Raw genomic sequence first — 26,361 nt, 5'->3', positions numbered from 1 at the left:
AGTCCAAGGGACTCTCAAGAGTCTTCTCCAACACCACAGTTCAAAAGCATCAGTTCTTCAGCGCTCAACCTTCTTCACAGTCCAACTCTCACATCCATACATGACCACAGGAAAAACCATAGCCTTGACTAGACGAACCTTTGTTGGCAAAGTAATGTCTCTGCTTTTGAATATGCTATCTAAGTTGTTCATAAGTTTCCTTCCAAGGAGTAAGTGTCTTTTAATTTCATGGCTGCAGTCACCATCTGCAGTGATTTTGGAGCCCAGAAAAATAAAGTCTGACACTGTTTCCACTGTTTCCCCATCTATTTCCCATGAAGTGATGGGACCAGATGCCGTGATCTTCATTTTCTGAATATTGAGCTTTAAGCCAACTTTTTCACTCTCCACTTTCACTTTCATCAAGAGGCTTTTGAGTTCCTCTTCACTTTCTGCCATAAGGGTGGTGTCATCTGCATATCTGAGGTTATTGATATTTCTCCCGGCACTCACCTCAGAGGGTCGCAAAAAGTTGGACACAACTAGAGCGACTTAGTACCCATGCATCATGGTGGCAAAGAGGATTAAGATCTAGTTACTGCTTCATAGGGAGATGGCTATGCACAGTGAGGTGATACATGATGCTATGATAAGTCTGTTTGTGCTCTCTGCTTCCTGGAATTTCATAATCCTGATCATATCCGTGTCTGACAAGTTAAGTGAGCACCTCTAGTCGCGTGCAACGTAACTATTGATGAGAGAGCTTAGGTGAGCTGTGGTCAGACTCTAAAGGACTTGAGATTCATCTGCACCTGATATCAAGAACTGACTCATTGGAAAAGACCCTGATGCTGGGAAAGATTGAAGATAGGAGGAAAAGGGGAAGACAAAGGATGAGATGGTTGGATGGCATCACTGACTCAGTGGACATGAATTTGAGCAAGCTCTGGGAGTTGGTGATGAACAGGGAAGTCTGGTATGCTGTAGTACATGGGGTCACAAAGAGTCAGACACAGCTGAACGAATGAACTAAACTGGATTGAATGAGGACTAATGAAAAGCTGTTGGATCTGGGTATCAGGAGATCACCATGACTTTGTGAGAGGTTGGGGAGTGAAGTGGTAAAAGGAAGAGCTCGAGAAATAAATAGGGAGCTGAAAGTAGGTAGGCGGCATGAGTAGGTAGATCAATGCGTCTGGTGATGAAGGGAGGGTGGATAGCAGAAATTTCTAGGGGAGGTAGGGTCAAAGAATGCTTTTTATTAAGTTGGAGGAAACCTTATCTTGTTTCTTTTCTAAGAAGTCATTGAGAAGGAGAGATTTATAGTATTGAACAGAGTTAAGTACTAGATGGAACAATGTCCAAAAAGTAAATGGGAAAAACTGAAGATGAGAGCTTGGGTGGAGAGGTTATTCTTGGTGGGAAAAACAACAACAACAACTATCAATTCATCTAAAACAAGAGTGAAAAATAAAAATGAGATAAGTAGAATTGAAGGGGGAGGTTGAGGGAATTTCTTTTTGTTTTCTTGGTGAAGCAGAGAACAAAGTCACTGAGTATGTGTTTGTTGGTTTATGCTGGGAAAGTTTTTCTGTGGTTCCCCTGAGAAGAGTCTTGTTTGGGATGGCGACACAGATATTGACGAACTTCTAGTCATAAAGGAATGCAAAATTGCTCTGATTTCCACTACCGTGAGTCTTGGGGGCTGCCTAGTAGGGTGCAACCTGGGAAGTGCAGTAGACAAACTCCTTTATTCTCATCTCCCACCCTGCTGAGGATTCAGCTTGGCGGCTGTGGCAGAATATGCTGGCCCCATACAAGAACGCCCACCTTGAGTCTTGGAGATGGAATGAGGTTACACACCTGGTCTCAGCCTAGCTTTACCCTTGTAAAGGTTCATGGAACCCACCTAATTGCAAGGCAGTTTAAGACTTTCCTGTTGAAGAAATGGCCCTTTTCCAGTCTGTGTCAGTGGTTTAATGAATTAATTCTGTGATCCTGGGTATAGGCCTTCAGGTTGAGGAGAAGCTGGGATTTCTGTGGAGATAGAGACCTGGGGTTCTGCTCTTCAGTAACGTTGCCATTCTTGTGTTTTCTGGTGGAGTCTACCCTCAGATGACCGAGGTCTTAAGCTTTAACTCAGATCTGTGACTGCCCTCCTGCTGGGCACTGTCCTGGTTTAATAACTAGCACATCCACCTTGGTTTCCGAATTTGGTTCTGCTGAAGCTGCAGCCACCATGAATGGTGCTGGATCTCCCATTCTCAATGGAGGTTTTCAGAATCATGGGAGCCTATGGAATAATGAGAATAAAACTCACTCAGGCAGTCAGTGGTCCATCCCTTGATCTGCTGGGGCATGGTTCTGCTGGAAACCCAGCCTAGCTCTCGTGGGGCTGGGGAGTTCCACTGGGGAGACCAGTTGATAAACAGACAAATAAGTCAGTAATCCAGCTCTCCTGTGGTGGCAGTGCTGTGCATGAGAGTTTAAACACTGCCCTGCGATAGAAGCGGCCCCTTGCAGTTGAATGGTGGGAAAGGCAGCATTCAGGGACAGGTAGTCAGGGCTATCAAGGCTCTGTCAGGGCTACGAGGTGGCCCTGAGTTTGGCACATGTGAGAAGAGAAGGAAGGGTGGTGGGGGAGGCTGGGGGGGGTGGTGCAGGAGAGGCCAGGGATGCTGTTGGAGGCTGAGCTGGATCAGGTCCCATAAGCAATGATGAAATGAGTTTGGCTTTCAACCTAAACTCGGATTTAAAGTAGGGAAGACGTCGCAATTTTTTCTTTAACTTTTATTGGAGTATAGGTCCTCTACAATGCTGTGATAGTTTCTATTGTACAGCAAACTGAATCAGCAGAGTAATACATGCACATACCCTTTTGTTTGGACTTCCTTCCCATTCAGGTCACCACAGAGCACTGAGTAGAGTCCCCTGTGCTGTACAGCAGGTTCTCACTAGTTATCTATCTTATACATAGTAGTGTATATACATTAATCCCAATCTCCCAGTTCACCCCACATCGCCCCCCCCCGTCCCCCTTTGGTGTCCATACAGTTGTTCTCTATGTCTGTTTCTCTATTTCTGTTTTGCTACTTGACTTTTTACTAAAGATGACTCTGGCTGATGGACTGGCTTCCAGAATGGGGATGAGGGATGACATTGAGGGATGGGAGAAGAACAGAAGCTCAGTTAGCAGACCATTGCTCAGGTGAGGATGGAAGATGGTGGCAGCCAGATGGGAAGAAGTGCAGCCACGGGGGAGGTGGACAGGTCTGAGAAATGTTTTTCAGTAAGATTTATTGATGGGTTTGGTGGCACATCAAGGAAACCTGGTGATTAGGGGCTTGTACCCCTGAATGATTGGGAATGCCATTTCCTACACTGGAGAAAATTGAGGTCTTGGGCAGGGACAGGGGTAAAAAGTGAGTATTCTCTTCTGGCGCTGTGACATGTGAAATGGCACTAGACACCCAGGCAGAGATGTCAGGTAGGGATTTGGACAATGAAGATGATTTCGCAAGCCAGAGGACAGCTGAGCATCTTTCACATGGAACTGTTGCAGCCCCAACCCACATATGCATTCCACTGCTTCCTCCCAGGATGCCCAGGGATGGGATAGGCTGAGCATGTCCTCTTGTAAAAGCTTCCAAGTTCCTGCTTTCAGGATGGGTGTGCAGACCTGCCTCAGCAGCCACATTCGCTCCTTGGAAGGAAATCTATGACAAACCTACACAGCATATTTTTTAAAATTTTATTTATTTTAATTGGAGGTTAGTTACTTTACAATATTGTTGTGGTTTTTGCCATACATTGACATCAATCAGCCATAGCTGTACATGTGTCCCCCCTCCTGAACCCACCTCCCTCCCCATCCCACTCCTCAGGGTTGTCCCAGTGCACCGGCTTTGAGGGCTCTGTTTTGTGCATCGAACTTGGACTGGTCATCTATTTCACTTACGGTAATACACATGTTTCAATGCTATTCTCTCAAATCATCCCACCCTCGCCTTCTCCCGACAGCATATTTTAAAGCAGAGACATTACATTCCCGACAAATGTCCGAATAGTCAAAATTACGGTTTTTCCAGTAGTCATGTATGGATGTGAGAGTTGGACCATAAAGAAGTCTGAGTGCCGAAGAGTTGATGCTTTCAAATTGTGTTGCTGGAGAAACCTCTTGGGAGTCCCTTGGACAGCAAAGACGTCAACCAGTCAATCCTAAAGAAAATCAACCCTGAATATTCATTGGAAGGACTGTTGCTGAAGCTGGAGTTCCACTACTTTGGCCACCTGATGCGAAGAGCCTACTCATTAGAAAAGATCCTGGTGCTGGGCAAGATTGAAAGCAGGAGGAGAAGGGGATGACAGAGGATGAGATGGTTAGATAGCATCACTGACTCAATGGACCTGAATTTGAGCAAATTCCAGGAGTTAGTGAAGAACAGGAAAGCCTGGCATGCTGCAATCCATGGAGTCGCAGAGTCGGACACAACTGAGGGACTGAACACCAAAAACTCAGCAGCTCCATGAGCCACTGAATCTTTATCCTGGTATATGAAATGTGTCTTTCATTCGGTGTCTTATCCTCAGAGCATCACAGAGCGTGGCTTTTGCTATAGTTTGATGTTACACGAGAAGGTTATATGGAAGCAATACAAATGCCCGAATAATCAATCCTAGACACTTCTATTCCTCAATGACCCTCTTCCAAGCTGCTAGGCTCCCTTTTATTCTTGTCAAGTTCTCCTTGCTCATCTCCTCCCAGGGAAATCCAAGCACCACACTTCAGCATCCAGGGCGATTTGGTTCTTTCCTTACTCAGCGCTGAGCCTGCTTTTGCATTTACATAGTCTGATTAACGTGCTCTGTTAAACAATGGGCCAGCTACTTCTTGTCCAACTCCCAGCAGTAGGGAGAACTAGCAGGGGCCTAAAATATTTCTGTCTTCTTTCACAGTCTCTGAGAGGCAAAGGAAGCAGTAAGATTCATTTTTTGATTGCATGAAGTGTGTCACCCCTTCTTAAAGAACTCAGTGACTATGGCTGAATGAGATGTAAGCACTGACTTCCTCTATGTTAACCCAGGAGCAACCCAGTCATGGCCATTTACCAAGAACTCCTTTTGTTCCAATGGTTCTGCTGGGTGATTTCTGTATGTGAACTCATTTAATCTTACAATAACACAGTGGTAAAGTTTCTCTTATTAGCCCATTTCACAGATGAGGAAATTGAGCCTCAAAATGACAATACAGTTAGTGAAAGCTGGGTTTGAGTTAATTCTAACTACCTCATTTTTTTCCAATTGAAGTATAATTGATTTATAGTATTGTGTTAGTTTCAAGTGTACAGCAAAGCGATTCAGTTATACATATATATGTTGACTAAAATAGATGCACAACCGTGAGAGTTGTGGGTTAAGTTTTTTTTTTTTTTAATTTGTTTTTTATTTTATTTTATTTTTTTAACTTTACAATATTGTATTGGTTTTGCCATGTATCAACATGAATCTGCCACAGGTATACACGGGTTAAGTTTTATTTGGGGCCAAATGAGGACTGCAGCCTGGGAAGCAGCACCTCAGAAAGCTCTGGAAGACTGCTCCAAAGGGGCAGTGGGGAAGGTCAATATATAAAATTTTGGTGAAGGAAGAGTTCAATGCAATCAGACGCTTACTTTACAAAAGGTTTTCTGCTACTCCCGAGGAGGTGATGTCATCATGAAGGGATTTAGTGCTTTTCTAGATATGAGGAGCTCCGAAGATTGGGATTACGGTATCAGTTCCTGCCACCAGATTCCCTGGAGCACAGCCTCACTCCACCCTGAACTCCCTCAGTGGGTGTTGAGAGTCAGTTGCAGGCAAATGCTCTCAGCAAGTGCAAATTTGTAGTTGACATATACCTATGCCTCCGAGGTGACTCAGTGGCAAAGAATCTGCCTGCCAAGCAGGAGACCCGGGTTCAAGCCCTGGGTCGGAAGATCCCCTGGAGAAGAAAATGGCAATCCACTCTGGTATTCTTGCCTGGAGAATCCCAGGGATGGAGAGCCTGGGGGGCTACAGTCCATGGGGTCACAGAGAGTCAGACATGACTGAGCGACTAAAAAGCAGCAGCAGCACATGCATACGCATGTATCTGTATTCTTTTTCAAAAGGTCCTTTCCATTATAATTTATAGGAAGATACTGAATCTAGTTCCCTGTGCCATGCAGTGACTCTTTTGTTGTTTATATATTATGTATATGGTGGTGTGCATCTGTAAATCCCATTCTCCCAATTTATTTATTCATCCTCCAAGAAACTGGGCTTCCCTGGTAGCTCAGCTGTTGAAGAATCCGCCTACAATGCAGGAGACCTGGATTTGACCCCTGGGTTGGGAAGCTCCCCTGGAGAAGGGAAAGCTATCCACTCCAGTATTCTGGCCTGGAGAATCCCATGGACTATACAGTCCATGGGGTTGCAAAGAGTTGGACACAACTGAGCGACTTTCACTTTCCAAGAAACTACTAATGCCTCTATACAAGTAGGGTGCTGCAGTGGGACTGTGGTCATTCTTATGATGAAGGTCTTGATGAGGAAGGGGACCATGGTGACAGTGGATGATAGCTGACATTTAACGATGCTTGCCTAATTTAGGGTACTTTTCTAATTATTTTGCACATACTAACATATTTATACTCAGAACAGTTCTATGAGGCAGGCACTATTATATGCAATTTTTCTTTCTTTCTTTTTTTTGGCCATGACTTTTGGCATGCAGGATCTTAGTTCCCTGAGGAACCCATTGTCCATTGAACATTGAACCCATGTCCCCTGCACTGGGATAGCAGAGTCTTAATAAAAATCAGACCACCAAGAAGTCCCAGTATATCCAAACTTTTTACAGATAAAGAAACTGAGGGCCAGAGAAGCTAAGCAACCTTCCTGAGATTACAGAGCAAAATGGTTGGTATAAGCTGAATTTGATCCTTACCAGTCTGGTTCCTCAGTCACGTTGACCATAGTAGGTCAGAGCCAAGCAGGTCAGATAAGGAAGCATGAAACCCTCCCCTCTGGCCCAGCAGTGGGAGATTTCTCGGCTCAGCCAGAGGATTGAGATGCGGTGAGCAGAGCAAGGCCAGCTTTCCTGAGCAGCTCTCCTCTAAACGGCCTCCCCTCCCCCAACTAAAACACAGAGGCATCCTTTGTACGTACCTGGAGTAACTTGCAGCATGTTATTCGGGCATTTTTATTGCTATTGTTGGAGAATGACAGAACTAGAACGTTTTCTCTCAGACTGTTGGTGAAAGTCATTTTTACATGTATTTTCACAGTTTTACAGGAAGAAATTCAGGCTCAGAGAGAGTCGGTGGTTTTTCTGCACAGTCTTCCCTGATCCCTCAAGACCCGGTTAGATGTACCGTCCACGTGCTCCAGGAGTCTTCTCCTTACACCTGCCACCCCCTGCCCATCGATGGGGCTCATCACTCTGTGTTGGATTTGGCCGTGACTTGGCCATCTTGACTGTAGATTCATGGACTCCTGGAGACCCAGGACAGTCTTTTGTCCCCCACTGTGTCCCCAGCACAGAGGGAAACACACTGTAACTTTTTTTTTAAGCTTTTTATTTTGTATTAGGGTACTGAGAAGCCCTGGTGGCTCAGTGCCAAAGAATCTGCCTGCAATGCGGGATATTTGGGAGATGCAGTAGACATGGGTTCAATCCCTGGGTGGGGAAGATCCCTTGGAGATGGACACAGCAACCCACTCCAGGATTCTCACCTGGAGAATCCCACGGACAGAGGAGTCTGGTGGGCTACAGTCCATAGGGCTGCAAAGAGTCGGACATAAGGGAAGCAACTTAGCATGCACGCACGCCTTCTTGTCAGTGCAGGATCACCACCGTGCAGGGGGCTAGGGTGGATCAATGGTTGTACTTGCCAGGTAAATTTGGAGCAAGGGTTACTTACAGGCTCTATGGACATTTTCTAGCATAGAAATATGCTGTTTTTAGCCAGGACCCAGACACAGAGTTACTCACTGGCCTGTGTCCCTTTTAGCCACGCATACGCTCCATGAGCCAATGCAGAGGCTGCGCCAAGTGATTTCTACCTACTATGAGCTTATCAAGAGTCAACTGCTGCCTTCCAGCTTCCTTGTGCCTTTCCATGTCATCAGACCCTCCTGACAGCAGATAACAAAAAGCCTCCATCAGTCAAGCAAAGGGCCCTTTTGGAAGGTGTCTGGCCTGGAGCGATTAGTGTTTTCCAGCTGAGAGTGGCAGGCAGAGGCTTCTGCAGACAAATCCTTGTTTGAGGTGGGCTTGTGGAGTAGGCATGCTCTTAGAGAAGGGAGGACCTTTCACTCCATCCCTCTGTGTGCGTGCGTGCCAGGGTGAGTGAGGATGTGCAAGGCAGCCCAAACTGAGCCATCTTGGCTGAGAGGGCAGAAATGGATCTCAGTCTAGTGCCCACTAGATGCCTGGTGCTGTGCTAAGAGGTTTACAGACTGGTACTACCTCATTTGTTTACAAACATCGAAGGTGGGTCACACTTATCAGATGAGATGTCATCTCAGAGAGGTTCATTAAGATGTCCAGTGTCTCACAGCTAGTCCGTAGCAGAATCGGGTATGTCTAGTGAACACCGGAGCCTCTAACCACCATAAGGAGTTCTTCTCCATCCTTTGCCCTTTCGACTCCCACAGGACCCAAAACCTGCACTGTCTCAGGAGTTCATTCTCCTGACCACACTCCTGGGAAACCTATTCCCACACTCCTGGAATATTGCACACGAGCAGTGAAAAGATTTATATATAAAAAATCAGACCCTTCAAGAGCATTGTAGCTGTCAGAGAACTTATGAATGCACTTACAAGTGGTTTTATTTATTAATCTGTTGACTTTGAACATCCACGAAACGAAAACAGAACAGACAGTGTACCAGGTGAAGAACATGACACAGCTTTTCACACGTGTTAAATTAGTCATTATGGGCACTGCACAGCACATTCGATTTATCAAACTGATCTGCTAGAAACTTTTTGAGGGAATTTCCTCATTTCAGTGAGACATTTTTCAAGCGGTTTTGCTCTTTTGCAGATAGCTTTTTTTTTTTTATGACCAGTCTTCCATCCAAAATTTAATTCCTTCCTGATTTTATAACGTGGATTTCCTAAATCATTCTTCCTGAGTCATGACCTGGAGTAACTGGATATTCATGTGTGTTTGATCCAAAATCTCACAGATAAGGAAAAGTTATACAGGATGACATCCACGTGTAATTGACAAAAGACACATTTGCAAGAAAGGACCATAGCTGCCTGGCCTTTCAGCTTCTGTCCTTTGTTTACGCTGAAAATGAGGAAATGGGTAAGTTCTCAGAGCAGAGACATACGGGGAAAGGGTCAAAGAGCTAGTGTGGGAAACATCTGATCTCAAATAACTCCTCTGCCAGCAGTCAGTGGAGCCAGGAGGGGCTGTGCAAAGGGAGCCCTGCGCATAGTCTGGCCTCTCAGAGAGCTGGTGGGAGGGGACAGAAGCACAGGTCTTTGGACCCTGCTTGAACCTTACAGCATGGAGGTTCAGGAGTCCTTCTCACTTGCCTGGGGAGCCTGAAGTGGAGATCTAGTTCAGAAAGAAAGCACATAAGTGCACACACACTCATACACGTGCACACACTGAAAAGGTCACACAGGAGCAGAGCAGCTGCACAAAGTGGTGAAGAGCAGGCCAACAATGAAGACCAGTAACCCACAAGGGGAAGGAGCAGGAGGGCCAGGTTAGGAAGACCCTATTCTCAAAGAAACAGAAAGGAGTGGTGAGGATCAGGAGAGGGGGGTCGCAGCGCTCCCTGTGAAGGCACCCACAGCAGACAGAGGATGTGCAGATGTTGCCACATTGAGCAAAAATCTCCTATGGAAAATGAGAAGGAGACTGTCCCCCAGCCTGATGGGAAGGGGGAGTTGGGGTCCATTTATGGCATTTCACAGGGCTCCTGAGTGTATCTAATGTGGATTCTTGAGGCTGATGCTTTTGAGGGCCACCCAAGGGTGTCCAGGGGGCTTTCCAGGTGACGCTTGTGATAAAGAACCCGCTTGCCAATGCAGGAGATGCCATTTTGATACCTGGGTCCAGAAGATCCCCTGCAGCAGGAAATGGCAACCCACTCCAGTATTCTTGCCTGGAAAATTCCATGGACAGGGGAGCCTGGCAGGGGTCGCAAAGAGTCAGACATAACTGAGCACACACAAGGCCATCCAGAGCTAACAAGGAGAGCTGCCCACTTGTCAGCGACATCGGTTTGCGGTCTGTGATATTCAGTGAGGTCTCTCCTCTCCTGATTTTCCACTGACATTAGTCCTGACAGTCCCTCACCTTCTGGAATCTTTCAAAGGATTGGTAAGGAAAAAATAATACCTACATTGTTCAAAGCCCACGCTTCTCTCCAGCTCCATTTCCTTGGGCACTAGGAGAACTAGAAAGAATGGGCTTCTGATCCAAGGTACCATCTGAGGGTTTGCTGATACCTTTAGGCAGCACACTCGGAACTCGGTGAACTTGACAGGATCTAGTCTGATTTGCCAAGTCCGGGGAGGGATTCCAGGGGTCAGGCGTGGCACTCAGATTTCCAGAGATAAAATTTAAACTTTCTCTCTCTTTTTTTCCCTTGCAAATGGTAGGATAGGAGGAGGTTCAGGAGACAGGCCAGGAAACCCCCGGCCAGTGCGTTTAACATCTGGCGTGGGGGAGCTCTTGGAAGTCAGCTCAGAGGATGTGGTGGGAAAGCACCTGGCGTGGCGAGCCAGCTTCCACACGGGTGGCTGGGATCCGGGGTCTAGGAGGCCGAGCGGAACGAATCTGCTGGCTACACAGAACTCATGCTGCCCACGCCTGGGGTTCTGACCTTGAACCCCATCAGACACAGGGCTGAAGAGAGTGAGGACCAGAACAGGAGTCTTAGAGAGGGAGGGGGCCTGTGGACTGGAGGACGCCTTAGCTGAGGGGGTGGGAGCTGGACATAGGAGCATTCCCCTTGGAAGGGGCTCAATCGCGAACACCTCGGGCCTCCCAACAGCCTCTGAGGTCTATGGAGGTGGGCTTCATGGGCCTCCAACAGAGTCTGGAAGAGCTGGGTGCAAACCTTGAGGCCGGGAGAAGGTCGGCCTGATGGGATTTAATGGGATGGGGAGTGGTGGTGGTGTTCTTTAGCCGCTTAGTCGTATCTGACTCTGTGACTGCGTGGACTGTAGCCCACCAGGCTCCTCTTGTCTGTGGAATTCTCCAGGCAAGAATACTAGAGTGCCTTGCCATTTCCTTCTCCAGGGGATCTTCCTGACCCAGGGATCGAACCCATATCTCCTGCATTAGCAGGTGGATTCTTTACCGCTGAGCCACCAGGGAAGCCTGGGTAGTACTGAGCCTGCAGCAAAGAGCACTTTGTGCAGATGGGGCTGAAAAGAAAGTGTGCCTGTGCCCAGCTGAGTTGGAAGGAATGAGGGAGAGGATGTGGGGATTAGCAGGGGACATTTATCACCACAACCCCTCTACATGGCAGCAACTAGGAGAAGACAGGAACCTACCCAGTGGGTAAGGAGGACAGTCTGACATTGTACCCTCTACCTGGGTGCAAGCCCTTTCCAGGAGCAGGTGCATAGGTTTAGTAAGATCCCAGTTAGGTCCCAGTTCAAGCCCTGCACAAAGAAGAGGAAAGATGAATCCTTCTTGAAAGCAGATCCTTCGGGTTGCATGGGGATGTGGTTTCCAGATTCCCAGGGCTGTGAACTGGGTGTCCTGCCTTCTCTTGGGCAACTCACCTTCTCTCTGGTGCCTGAGCCCTGCCCCCTGCCTTGGGCAGGGTTGAACTTGACCCTTCCTAAAAATAGGGCCTCCCAGGGCTCTCAGAAGGGGTCCGTGGCCATCCTGGGTTACCTGTTCACTTCCCAGGGTGCTTTGTGTTAAAACTAAAGTCTTTTCATGAAGTTTACTGCTGGGGGGAAGGATGAGAGAGAAGCAGCATCTTTAGGCCGCCAGACAGCAGCAGCTTTGGCAGTTGGTGAAGATAGGCAGTCTAAGGGCCCAGCCTGTGCCCAAAAATCAGCTGGAATCCTGTGCCCCAGGGTGTCTTATGCATGTTACAAAATCTAATACTGGTGTTTACTAATGCTACTTACTCTAGTGATGTAGCAAGTCTGTTTAGAGATGGTTTTCTCTGAGCTGTTCCAAGGTGAGTTTGGATTATGTAGCAAAGAAAGCAGAGGTGATTCCAGGGCACATGTTTTTGCAATAAGAATAGACATTTTAAAAGATTTTTTTTAAAAGACATTTGGGAGAAGATGTTATGGAGGAAATGGGATTAGAACTGATCTGGAGACATAGGTTGATCTCTCCTTGTGGGAGAAGGGTACCTTGGATGGTGTGGGCATAGGTACATGGGCATGAACTCATGAAGTGGGCACAGAGGACAGTGAACGGCCAGCCTGTCCATCTCTTGCACCTATTTTATGCATTTATGTTGAGAATTTATGAGGAAGAAGCCCGGGGATTTGGACCATGTTATCAGAGTTCTCAAATATCAGAACTAAGATCAAAGATTACCCTGAGGACACCAATACTATAGGCTGTTCTGAGCACTTACTTTGGTCTCCTGCACTGTTCTCAACATTTAACACCTCTCATCTCATTTAAAGCCTTCCCAGGTGACACTTATGGTGAATAGCCCACCTACCAATGCAGGAGACATAAGAGTTGTGGGTTCAATCCTTGGATTAGGAAGATCCCCTGGAGGAGGGCACGGCAACCCACTCCAGTATTCTTGCTGGAGAATCCCATGGACAGAGGAGCCTGGAAGTCTACAGTCCATGGGGTTGCAAAGAGTCGGACATGACTGAATTGACTTAGCATGCAGGCATGTGTCTCATTTAAGGATACCACAGCTCCATACAATAAGCACTTTCCCCCCTATCTCCATTTTACTGATGAGGAAATCAAGGCTCAGAGAGACTGCGTCATTGGGGAGAATCTTTGAAAGGTTGAGTAGGGGGGCAGGTGAAAGGAAGGAACAGATCCTTTCCTCTATGAACCTTTACATCCATGAGTTCATTCAATCACTTCACTGTACATGCCTAATTTCACTGACTCCTCATGACAACTCAGTGCAATGGACACCTTCTTAATTTCACTTAGGAAAACATCGAGGCTTGAGATTGATTTAGTAAATCGTCAAATGCTGCCTGCTAAGATGTGTCATTGAATGTGACTCTGTACCCAGTCCTGCCTTGTTCTGGAGTTATGCTCTTCCTCATCCCCCTTGCTCTAACACTAATGTCCTTTCTTCCTTTGGTATTTGTTTTGTATATTTGGATATATTGTTGTTTCTGATGCCACAGATCTCCTCCTGCCTGAAGGGTTCAGGTTTTTATTGGTACTGGTAATCGTCCATCCATGTTCCATGAATGGGTTATTGTGGTCCTGTGGTCCTCCTTCCTCTGTGGAGGAAGGTTTTCATAGGTATGTCTGCTTGCTGACCCCTAGACTTCCTGTGTGAAGATGCAGGGCTCCTTGGTGTCCTGCAGTCTAGGTCTTGGCCCAGAGCTCCAGGCCTGGAAGGTGCAACCTTGAGTTCTGTGTTCGCTGTGAGAAACCATGATGTCACCAGACGGACCTGGGAAGGCAGAATTAGATGCCAGGGATGGGAAGAGGAGGAGACAGCATCACTGGGCAACTATTGGAAGAGAAGGGCCCCTGTGGAGACTGAGATGCAGAAGTAACCCCTGGTATGGGCATTTTGAATGAGAGTTTGACACTATCACTTTGGAAAGGGAACATCTAGAAGGGGGGAGAGGAAGTGGGGAGCTGGGTAGGCTGTTGGAGGGACAGATTCCCAGTCGGAGCCTGAGCTCCATCTTTCAGCACCTAACTTCTCAATTCCAGATGCTCTCCTTGGGGAGTTCTCTTGCTTTTTACTCTTGGCTCGGGCAGTCCACGCTTAATGAGAGCCAGAGGGGTCTTCTCACCATGGGAAGAGCCAACGGGGCATGGAGGTGAAGGAAGTGGGTAGGAAAGGGTGGGCTTGATTAGGGAGCTGATGTCAGGGGCCCTGCGATGGTAGTAAAATGTCTGAGTTCCTGATGGTTGAACTCCGAGGGTTAGCACCTGGGGGCAGAAATACATCTGAACCTTAGCCTCATCTCTGAACTGCTTGTGTCAGGAAACGTGAGCTGGAAATCGCCCCAGAACAGACAGTTCTCTGCTGATCCTCTCTCTTCACTGCTTCCAGAAGCAGCAGGGTGTCTTGTTTATTTATTCGTCTTGGTGGGAACACCGTGTCTTGGAGTCCTAGACCGCTACCTCTAGCCTAAGGGTGCACACGTGCCCTGGTTTTTGTTGAGCTTCAGCGGATACAGACCTGCAGGGACGCTTTGTTTAGCGGTCCACCGTGCCCGTGACTGAGGGGTAGGACGTGGGTCTCAGGACGGTCCTGGTTCCGTGCGATCTTTGTTCCTGAGGCCAGTCTTAGAGCCAGGTCAGAAATAAGTTTGCTCTTTGGAACTTTCTGGATCCTTGCCGATTTTCACTCATCTTTCTCTTCTTTTTACTGCTCCCTCGGCTTCCCTTCTTCCTCCCTCTTGGTAGTGTTTTTCTTGCTAAAGTCTCTAGCAGTGGCTTGGAGGTGCTTTTTGGTTCATTCGTTTATTTATTCCATATTGAGTGAGTACCTACTGTGCATTGGGCCCTGTGCTAGACCCAATTTACAAAGACAATAGTTCGGGATGTTGCCCTTTTGCCTTGAACATCCATTAGCACCCTTCAAAGGCCCTTTGCAAAGCCATCAGACTCTGAAAATAGCATGGGGTGAGAAGAGCCTTGGGATATGATATGGGCTAGGCTGCAGAAACATCAGAGTCTTAGACAAACAATCCCGGGTCAGCCTCACCAAGGGGCAGTGACAGCAACAGACAGCGATGGTGTTCCTTCGACCTGGAATCCTTTTCCATGTCATTGTTTCCTGTTTGGTTGGTAACCTGGGACTAATTTAAACTTCCAGACCTCCAGGAGAAATTCTGCAGAGCTCTTCTGTTGGCTCTCTACCCTTGGAAATGTCTTCTCTTGGAAAATCCTTGACGTGGACCCAGGAGGTCCTCTTGTTTTCCGAGTCCGTAAATCATCCCAGCATTGCTTCGTAAGAGCAGTTGTTGGGACAGTGCGGCCATGCTCTGCTCTTCTGTGCAGGTGGAGAACTGGCTGGGTTGGCGGCAGACGACTGCAAAGGTCTGGCGCTGCCTGCGGACATGTTTACCTGTCATGCTCTCCTGCAGTGGGGATTTAGTTCCTCTTGCCCTGCCGTGCAGAGGCCTGCGGTGCGGGCAGGAGGAGGGGCGGGGCCAGGTCTGCGGTGGCAAAGGGACGTTCCCACTATTAGCAAAAGCAGGGGTCCTGCCCTCCTTCCCCTCTCAAAGAGGCAGAGCTGGCCTTCTATCTGCCTCCTGCTGCTTCAAAAACCCACAGTTGGAGATCCCGGAATATTATTCTTTTCCATTTAAAGACATTCCATTTCATGTGTAATTAAACGTGTGGTATCGCATTAATGTTTTCTTCTGAGTATTTTCTGGCAGCCTGAGACCCTGGGGTCTGGTGAGTGCAAAGAAAACACACACTTCTCAGAGAGCCGCCCTTCCTCTCCCCGTTCCCTCTTCCCTCCCTTTTCCTGCCAAGAATCTCCTTCCTCCTCTGCCTACAGTTGCTCTCAGGACTCACCTTGTAATTCGAGAGCCACCCAGGCTGTGGAGACCCTCTGTCCTTCTGTGGGGCGTCGGGGTCTTAGCTTTCCGACTTTTGGTGCATCCTCATCTCCAGAAAGCATCCTCACCGCCCACCTGGAGCTCAGGTGGTGACGACCAAGGGCAACAGGAGTGGGTGTTATTGGAAGAGCATCTCTGTCCTTATAGATGTGAAGTCAGTTAAAGAGGCAAGCTAGCAATGGTGGAAGGATGGCTCGGTGGCAAGGTCCACCTGCACCAGAGTTTAGAGTCCAGTGGGTCACTTCTAACAGCTGGGTGATCTTGGGCAACTGCTTCATCACCTTGAACTTCAGCTTCCTCATCTGTAGCACTTGGGGAGCAATGTACTATGTTGAAGAGAGTTGTGAAGAAGAGACAAGGCATCTCGAGTATTACTTAGCATGGTGCCCATCTTTGGAATAAGTACTCAGTCCATGGCATTTTCATTATTAATAAGGGCAAAGGGGATGACAGTGAGCTAAAAGGGACAAGGGCGGTGTGAGATGGAGTCGACGGGGAAAGATCCGAGAGGCTTCAGCACAGAGCCTAGGAACCAATTGTTGTTATTATTGTTATTTTAGTTGCTAAGCCATATCCGACTCTGCGACCCCATTGACTGCAGCCCACCAGACTCTTCTGTCCATGGGATTCCCCAGGCAAGAATACTGGAGTGGGTTGCCATTTCCTTCTTCAGAGGATCTTCCCAACCCAGGGATCAAATCCACATCTCCTGCATTGGCGGCAGATTCTTTAGCACTGAGTCACCTAGGAAGCCCAGGAACCAATTAGGAACTTGGTATTACAATGGGCCAAGGAAGAAGGGAAGGCAGGGTGGTTAGAAAATCCATCAGGGCTCAGCTAAGGGAACTTATGGGCAGCCCTGAGGGGCGCTGCTTCTGTGTCCCCCAGGTGACAGCCTTCAGGGAAGGACAGTGTCTGCACAGCGTGCACACCTGGCTTCCTAGGACAGTAACTAACCAAAGCATCAAGTTGGCCAGTGAATTTCTCTTAAGACATTTTCAGTCTGACTGAGGGAGCATGTGGCTTTGGGGGACTGACTTTACTATTGACATACAACAGAGTCAGGATCACCATTATTTATAGCTGCTGACCCTGGGAAATCTGGTTTTTCTCTATTGATCAATAGCAATCTTTAGTAGGTAGCTGTCACTGCCTTTGATGTCTTTATTCCATTGTTTGACAAACCTCTTTGAGCAAACTATTTTGGACTTGAAGAAAAAAAGGGTTGGCCATCATGGTGGCTTGTTCAGATAGGCTGCCAGTGACTCCCTGATCACTGTTGGCTCCTCCCCCCCACCCCCGTGCAAACTCACGCCATTTTATTTCAGAATATCACTGCACTTCTCCAAGTTTCTTCCCAAGCCACTATTTGTTCACAGGTAGATTGAGCTCTTTGATAAAAGCAAAATCTTGCAGAAAGGAAGGAAAAGTTCTCTTGTGAAATGTCCTATACGTTTCAGATATTTTCTATTATCTCTTTGACTTAAATTTTATTAAATTAGTTCCCTCAACAACTCTGCCAAGTAGATATTGAAGGTTCCCATTCTACATATGGGCTTTCCAGGTGGCACAGTGGTAAAGAACCTGCCTGCCAATCCAGGAGATGTAAGAGATGTGGGTTCAATCCCTGAGTCGGGAAGATGCCCTGGAGGAGGTCATGGCAGCTCACTCGTTTCTTGCCTGGAGAATCCCATGGACAGAGGAGACTGGAAGGTTACAGCCCATAGGGTTGCAAAGAGTTGGACATAACTGAAGTGACTTAGGATGCATGCATATATCTACCATTATTTTTTAAAAATATTTATTTGGCTGAGCAAGGTCTCAGCTGCAGCATGTGGGATCCTTGTTGGGGCACACTGAATCTTTAGTTGTTGCAGCAAGTGGGATCTAGTTCCCTGACCAGGATCGAACCCCAGGCCCCCTGCATTGGGAGTGCAGAGTCTTAGCCACTGAACCACCAGGGAAGTCCCCACAGGATGAGGATTTCTGATGAACCAGCTGTCCTGTGGGAACAGGAGCCTATCTAGGTGGCTTGCTCTATGGGAACCACTGGTGATTTTCCCAGAAAAAGGATTTAGGGGAGAGCCAGCCCATTTCCATTTCCCCAAGACTGCTCCTCACTGTGTACCAGCCCTTGCTCTCTTGGGCAGCCCCCTCGGTGCTGGAGGCTGGGAGGTCTTCCCACGGCCTGGGATCTGCATCCTCTCTCCCCTCCTTCCCTGCCTGGGTCCCCTCTTCCCCTCCTTGGGTCCCCTCCTCCCCTCCCTGGGTCCTGCATCCTCCCCTCCCTGGGTCCTGAATCCTCCCCTGCCTGGGTCCCCTCCTCCCCTGCCTGGGTCCTGCATCCTCCCCTCCCTGGGTCCTGCCTCCTCCCTTCCCTGGGTCCCCTCCTCCCCTGCCTGAGTGCCCTCCTCCCCTGCCTGAGTCCTGCATCCTCCCTTGCCTGGGTCCTCTCTTCCCCTGCCTGGATTCCCTCCTCCCCTCCCTGGGTCCTGTATCCTCCCCTCCCTGGGTTCTGCATTCTCCCCTGCCTGGGTCCCCTCCTCCCTTCCCTGGGTCCTGCATCCTCCCCTCCCTGGGTCCTGAATCCTCCCCTGCCTGGGTCCCCTCCTCCCCTGCCTGGGTCCTGCCTCCTCCCCTTGTGACCCAGACTCTGCTGGGCTGGCCAGCCAGGCAGTAAAAGGAGATTGATGCCCTCGCCTCCTAGGAAAATCCATCACTTTTTGGCGTGTGGGTCAGATGGCTTCACCAGAGGCAGCTCTGAGCTGCGCAGTGTGAGCTAAAAATAAACACACCAAAAAGGTCCAAATAGCCATGTGGGCGTCTGAGATGGAAATGGCCCACTCCCGCCACTCCCTGGGGGGCCGCACGGCGCCCTTTCCTCCCACACTCTTCCCCATCTACACCCTTCTCCTGGGGGCCTCCGGGGTGGGTGGGTGGAGGAGGGCTCCTACTCTTTCCCTTGGGAGATGCTGCCTTCCATCCAGGAATGGACAGGGAGAGAGAAGTCAGGCTGGAGTAGAGGAAGCAGGGAATCGGAGGACTGAGCTTCTGGGGACCGACTGTCTCCTCCACAAAGTGGAGAAAGACTCAGAAAGGCGGCTTCAGGTAACAGAAAGCACACAGACTCAGGAGCCAGAAAAAGAAGAGCGAGTCCTTTGGCCACGTCTTAGCTCCGCCAACTTGGGAAAGTTACCCGCCTGCCTCTGTGTTCTCATCTGTGAAAGGGGTGCAATCACACCTACCTCTCAGCGTTATCGTGAGAATGGCGTGTGGAGCAGATAACAGGACTGGGAACCCATGAATCCCTTTACCTACGTCTTCTTCCCCTTTGGTTCAGAGCAAGAAGCTGTGCGGACAGAGTTCTGGGATCTCGAGTCTTGTTGGTACACAGGGTTCTCCACATGGAAGTGATTAGTTTTATGCGTTTGGCCCCAGTCCAGCCTCTCCATCGCCGAGGATCCCACGTTACCTCGTGGAGTTCTTATCCCCACGGCTGGAGGGAGGTTCTCTCTTGGGGAAGGATTTACGGTGGGATGGAGTCTGTTTTGATTTTCTATTCCTTCTGCTCCCCCTCCTCAGGTCTCCTCACTCCATCTGTGGACTAAGCCTAAGTATTGGCCTCAAAATACTTGTCCCTGCAGATGACTAGAGTCCAGCAATGTTATCCTGAAGCACTGTGTGTTTCCATGTCTCTGAAAGAGATCCACTGGCAGACTGGGGGTGGACATGTTAGTCCATGGGTGGCTTCTGCTTCATGTTTGCAGAGGGCAGGTGAGCTCCCAGTGTCATGGCCACTTGCTCTCAACCACGTTCAAGGCCCGCAGCTGTCAAGTCTGTGACCTCCTGAGGCTGGGGGTTGGCAGCTGCCTTGGGGGTCCTGTGTGTGCTAAGTCGCTTCAGTCATATACAACTCTTTGTGACCTCATGAACTGTAGCCCACCAGGCTCCTCTGTCCATGAGATTTCCCAGGCAAGGACACTGGAGTAAGTAGCCATTCCCTCCTCCGGGGGATCTTCCCGACCCAGGGATCGAACTCAGTTCTCTTATGTCTCCTGCATTGACAGGTGGGTTCTTTACTATTAGCGCCACCTGGGAAGCCTGGGCACTTAAATCCTGAGATTTGGAGGGAGCATTGAAAAAAGGCCCCCCTCTATGCTGCCGCCACAAGACTTGTCTGAATCTTCCAAGGCTTGTGATTCTTGCTGCCAAGGGAGGGAGAGGAGATGGAGGGTTCTGAGCCGTGACTCAGGCTCAGCAGCTGGAAAACGGGGCCCTGCCCTCCATAGACATTCTCTCTTCTCATTCTGGATTCACTGTGGCAGAGAGTCAGAAGCTGGGGAGGAAGGTGGGGAGCTGGTGAGAGCACCCAGCTCAAAGTTGGACTTAAGGACCCAGGAATATATGGTTGTCCAAATGGTTCTTTTGAGTTTTCTGTAATATCTTATGGAAAAATGCAAATGAACTTTTTGGCTAGCCCAGTATATACCGTGGGCTTACCAGATGGTGCTAGTGGTCAAGAATCCACCTGAAATTCAAGAAACGAAAGAGATGCAAGTTGGATCCCTGGCTTGGGAGGATCCCCTGGAGAAGGAAATGGCAACCCACTCCAGTATTCTCACCTGGGAAATCCCACGGACAGAGGAGCTTGGCGGGCTGCAGTCCATGGGATCACAAAGAGTCAGACACAACTGAAGTGACTTAGCATGCACAAGAGCCCTGAGGCAGCTGCCAACCCCCAGCTTGGCACGACTGAGTAGCTAAGCACATAGCATATCCGGTAGCCCTGTCTTTGTAGAGGAGTGTCCCGAAAGTAAGGAATCTGGAGAGTCGTGGTCTCCGTTGTGAGGATGAGGGCTGGAAGCTCTGAAGAGGGGCTTGATGAGGCCATACAGGTAAGTCCAGGATTGCAGGCTTCCTCCTGGTCTTCGAGTGGTGATGCCTGACTCATATCTGCGGGTGTGGAACTTGTTGAGGCCAGTCTGCTAAGGTGAGCATCAGTCATCAGCTGGTGGAATCCTTGGCCCACCCATGTCAACCTATTCCGCTGGTTCTCAAAGAGGTGTCCTGGGCCAGCAGTACCAACATCACCTTGGGAATTTGTTAGAGGAGGCAAATTCTCAGGCCTCAGCCTGGACCTCCTGAATAGGAATCTCAGGAAGAAGGGCTGAGTGACCAGTTTTCATAAGGCTTCTAGGTGATTTTATTTTCATCCTGTTGCAATATTGTTGGAGGCTGGGGTTGGGGAGGGGTCTGAGGCCAAAGAGGGCTTTTTCATAAGAGGCCTTGCCACTCTGACCTGTCCTGGTGTTCTGGATTCACGCCCCATTTCAACCACCAGCTGGCAATTCCTGACTTGGCCCTCATTTTCCCTTCATCAGTAATGATGAAAACACCAAAACACACATGGCTTCAGAGGACTTGAAGGTTTACAAACCTTTACACATAATAGCTCCTGTAACAGGTAAGTGGAACTTGGGTTATATGATACTCCTGACCCATTTTACAGATGAGGAAACTGAGACTCAAGATGTTTTGTGAGGTGGGCAAGCCCATAGTGGGGGAGGAGCCAAGGCCTGATCCAGGCGCCCTTGACTCCCTATTCCTGACTGACCCCTGTGGGCTCAGAGGGGCAGGCATGGCCTTAGGAAGCTACCACCCTGTTAGCACCCCCTCTCCATGCTTAGGCCCCACCCGGACGCTCACCTTTTGGTACCTGTGTGTCATCAATAGTCACCTGGGAATGATTGTACAGCGATGAGCAGATGGTCTCCCAGAGAGGTCCTGACTTCTCATTTTCTCTTGGTGGGACACCCTTAGCCTTCCCCTTCAAGGCCAAAATATCCCATTCCTCAGAGGCTGGGAAATAGCAGCAAAGGGTGTGAAAAGGGAACCGATTTTTTATTCCCTTTCTGTAAAGATGGGGGCAAAGCCCTGCCGCATGTGGTAGCTCCCCAGCCACCCCATGGCCCGGAAGCCTGCAGGTATGTCTTGCTGAGAGGAAAGAAAATGCTGTGTAAATGCTTCTGCCCACAGATCCCGGAGAGCAGGTCATCTGGGACACAGCAGGGCTACCAAGAATTCTGATAGGAAAAAAAAAAAATTGTGTAATCTGTTATAACAAGAATCGCCCCTCCAGCCCCTGCTAAGCAAAATGCTAACCAAGGCCCTGGGAGCCACATCCCTCTGTCCTGGTTCTGTGTCCCCTCGCCCTGGGGGACAGTCTGCCCTGGTCCTCTGTCTTCAGCGTTCATTTTTTTGACGAGGTCATTTGAGACAACGCTCTTTCCTGGCTCTGTAATGTTCTTCATAAAGTGAATGCAGGTATTTAATGGGCTTCTGCCTGTTGAACGATGAATGGAAAGGTCGGTGAGTAATCTCCGGCTGGCTGCCCCCGTCGTCAGCCCACTTCTTGTACGATTCTTTCGAAGCATTCTTTCCAAATAGGTGGGAGGGCTGAGGTCACAGCTTTGCTTCCTCCTGGCTGACAGACTTTAATTAGGTTGCTAAATTAGCCGAGATGGTAGCAGTCCTTCTCTCTCTCTGCACAGATCCTGGTTCTGGGGAGGTCTCTGGACTTGATTTTCTTATTTCATTGGTTTCTTTTTTTTTGTCTCTCAGGGGAGAGGGATTCTCATGTAGAGGCTTCCCCCAGATCATTTTAACTTCCACTTTATGGATTCTGTCGTGAACCAGACACTTTGCTATAGGAGCATTATAGACATTATAACAAGAGCCAGTATGGTGTGTGTGTGTGTGTGTGTGTGTGTGTGTGTGTGTACCAAGACCCTGGGCTAAACTCTTCATATGAATTATCTCATATAATCTTCCCAAGAATTCAGAAAGGAAGGTATTGGTGTTCATTCCAGTTCACAGGTGAGGACATCAAGGCTCTGGACTGAAATAACTTTCCCAAGTTCCAAAACCCGCAGGGAGGAGGAAACAGGGTTCAAACCCGATTTTTGGTCACCCAGAGCAGCTCATGGACCCACAGCACGCAGACATCACCTGAGAATTTATTAGAGATACCTTCTCAGACCCAATTGAGTCAGGACCCGTGCGATGCCCAGAGGACTCCTGTGCTCAGTGCTTATAGCCGGTTATGCCTGAATCCTGGGTATTAAAGACTACTGGCTCTGGTTTCCCGGTTTCCAGCCAAGGCAGATATGATTTAGAGAGCTTCAGGGCTAATCAGTTAAAGCCGAGATTCGATTCTGGGTAAGACTCAAATCACTGTGTGTTGCCCATTTTTACAGCCAAGGTAAGATGCTGGAGCTCGTCTGGCCCCGCCGTGGCCTCCGAGGCGGAGCTCCCTGCACTGGACCCCTGTTTTCCCCAGACCCCTGAGCCTCCAAGGAGAGAACGAGCACCCGAGACTGACCTGGCTGCTCTCCTCTGTCCCTTCCCGCAGACGTGCAGCACATTAAAAGGAGAGACATCGTGCTGAAGCGAGAGCTGGGCGAGGGAGCCTTTGGAAAGGTCTTCCTGGCCGAATGCTACAACCTCAGCCCCACCAAGGACAAGATGCTCGTGGCTGTGAAGGTAATGCTCACAGGCATGTGGGCCCCAGGAAGGAAGAGGGGTGTGGCTGTCGGCCATGGGGGTGGGAAAGAGAGGCTCACTCCATTCTGGAAGATGGTATCAATGAACATTATCAGATGCAATCAAAATGGTATAAACTAATGTAATCAGATGCGCTTGCTCCAAGGTTCATGAAGTTTCCTCTGGACCCTTTGGCTTCAGAGGTCACGAACTGTGACACACAACGGAGGGCTGTGCCTGAGGTGCAGCTGGAGGGATAAGCGATGCCCATGATGGACCCTGGTTTTATTCTGGAGGCTCTGGGCTCACCCCTGTCCCCCGCTGACCCTCTTCCCTTCTCGGGGACTTTACAGGTTGTCCTGTCCCTGCCCAGAAAGTCATCTGATCATTTCTCCCGAGTACAGTTGCATGAGGGGTGGGTTGCTCATGGAGGTCCCGAGAGCCACTGCTCACAGCAGCAAACTTCACAGGGAATAGGAGGTGGGCTGGTGGAGGGGTCAGGTGCTGAGCCTAGGGAGGAGAGTGGGTGAGGTTGGAAGACATGCTCAGCTACCTCCATGGGATCCAGGTTCAGCCCCCAGGGGACAGCATGCCTGAGGGCTACTGTCTCCTGGCAGCTGCTTACTTAGGTTCAGGAACCACAGGGGTTTTGTGTTGCTGAGGTAGCTGAGCAGATTTGCAGCTGGAGCCGAACAGCCTGGGGCAATAGGCAAAAGACTTTGCTACTGCTAGTTACCCTCCCCCACACTTGCTACAGGTTCTGTCAGTCTGTGTTGGACAAATCTTTGAACCTGATTGACACAGGCAAGAATCAAGTAGCCTCCCTGAGGCACCCGCAGATCTGGGGAGCCTTGCTCTGGAGCATGGAGTGGGCTCTGCAAGGGTGGGTGTGGTGAGCAGGCCTCTGAGGCTGGAGTGAATTCTGCTCCATGGACAGAGGACTGGGAGCTGAGATACCCTCCCCACGAGGACTCTTGCCAGGGCCTCGAAAACTCCCTCTTTAACACTGAGGGCTCTGACTGAGCCACTCTCTTGATGGAAGCTGAATGTTTCTGTGGCTTTGGGGATCTCTGTCTGCTGTGTCTGCAGAGGGTAAGTGCCCTCGGTAGATGCAGAGAGTGATGTGTGGGCTACAGACATAGAATGGGAATCAGAGGCCTGGGTGGGCATCTAGCCATCACTGATTAGCAGTGTGACCTTGATGTTTAATCTCTTTGAGCCTCAGTTTCATTATCTGTATAATCAATTCAGTTTAGTTGTTCGGTTGTGTCTGACTCTTTGCAACCCCATGGACTGCAGCATGCCAGGCCTCCCTGTCCATCACCAACTCCTGGAGCTGCTCAAACTCATGTCCATCGAGTCGGTGACGCCATCCAACCATCTCATCCTCTGTCGTCCCCTTCTCCTCCTGCCTTCAGTCTTTCCCAGCATCAGGGTTTTTTCCAATGATTCAGTTCTTTGTATTAGGTGGTCAAAGTATCGGAGCTTCAGTTTCAGCATCAGTCCTTCCAATGAATACTTGGGCTTGATTAATAGGTGATATAATAGCTCTTCTTTACAATTTTTGTGATTAAATTATATGACATGGAAAATGTTTCATATACTGCTTGGGCTATAGTAAATGTTAGGAATGAGTCATTGCTATTTGTTTTTGTCAACATCATTATACTTTGTTTTTAAGTTTCTTTTGTTCATTTTGTTGTTTAGTCTCTAGGTCATATCTGACTCTTTCATTATCCTATGGACTGTAGCCCTTCAGGCTCTTCTGTCCATGAGATTTTCCAGGCTAGAATGCTGGAGTGGGTTTCCATTTCCTCTTCCAGGGAATCTTCCCAACCCAGGGATCAAACCCACATCTTTTGCATTCAGGCGGATTCTTTAGCACTGAGCCACCGGGGAAGCCCTTTGTTCGTTTACTTATTTATTATTTATTTTTTGACTATGCGGAAGGTGAGATTTTAGTTCCCTGACCAGGGATGGAAAACTGAGCCTCATGCAGTGGAAGTGCAGAGTTCTAACCATTGGACCACCAGGGAAGTCCCAACATCATTATTCTTGATGTTGATAGTAGCCAAGTGTGCTTAGACATGTGACATATGACCTGCCAAGCTTACATTGACCATCTGGAATAGGGGTTGTTGAACTTCTTCTCTAAAAGCCAGATAGTAAAAGTTGTAGGCTTTGAGGACCGTAGGCACTTCCTTACAGCTACTCAATTCTGCCCATGTAATGGGAAAGCAGCCTAAACCATACATAAATAAATGGGGGTGGTGGCTGTCTTCCAATGCATTTTTATTTTTTATAAGAGTGGATATTGCCTGTCGACCTCTGCTCTAGAAAATAAATAAGGAACTAGCGTATTGTCCCATAAAAGGCTAATGCCTATTATTGCTGGCTCTCTTACGAATAAACTTGCTAAGTGTGTCTCCATAGACGTGGGGTGGTCAGAGGAGCAAGGGTGTCTTTAAACTGCTTGGACCAGGAGTGTGGACTTGTACCTACACTTAGAATCTACCCTGCCCTAAAATTTTTAATTTATAGGATGACACTCCTCTACTGGGTGTTCCAGCATCCGTCTGGGGACTGGTGGATGAAACTGAACAATTTTGTGCTTAGAGCAGGAAATGAAATGATGTCGTCAACCCTGGGAAGCATTTCCCACTGAGTGTTGTGGTGTTAAAAGGGCAGTGCCCAGACTGGGTAATGCAGAAAATGTGTTTCTGTTTTCACCCTTTTAAAACGGTTTCCTTTCCTCCTTGGGTCTGGGAACCTTGAGGACATGAATGTTCTGGGATTTTATGCCATTTGCCGCCTGATGGAGCCGCCCAGCGCCCAGCCCCTGGAGAAGACACTCATTTTCTCTGGAGAACAGCCAGGAAATGGTGCTTCCTGCTTCTCATCCTCTCTAGATTTTACTCCTTTCTTCAGACTCCTTCCCATTGAGTCTGTTCTCAGGTTGAGGCAGAGTAATTGTGGACTTCCCGAGAACACATCCAAGAATAACCCCAAATTAAGTTTTCCCACAATTGTGGTTTTTAAAGCAAGATTTTTTTTTTTTTTTGCCCAACC

General features: G+C 48.7%; 1 protein-coding gene across 1 annotated transcript in view; it reads left to right on the top strand.

Moving 5' to 3' along the window:
• NTRK3 (neurotrophic tyrosine kinase, receptor, type 3) overlaps positions 1-26,361 on the top strand; it is a gene marked incomplete at its 5' end in the record, with an annotated part of 300,013 nt that overhangs the window by 216,319 nt on the left and 57,333 nt on the right. The window contains one exon of the mRNA XM_010832183.1: positions 23,162-23,292. Within this exon, the coding sequence (XP_010830485.1) occupies positions 23,162-23,292 (131 nt within the window). The remainder of the gene's footprint in view (positions 1-23,161; positions 23,293-26,361) is intronic.

Source organism: Bison bison, unplaced genomic scaffold, assembly GCF_000754665.1.
Source record: "Bison bison bison isolate TAMUID 2011002044 unplaced genomic scaffold, Bison_UMD1.0 scf7180017860443, whole genome shotgun sequence".
NCBI classification, from domain to species: domain Eukaryota; kingdom Metazoa; phylum Chordata; class Mammalia; order Artiodactyla; family Bovidae; genus Bison; species Bison bison.
Note: the sequence above shows the minus strand (reverse complement) of the source record. Positions and strands in the feature narration are given on the sequence as shown.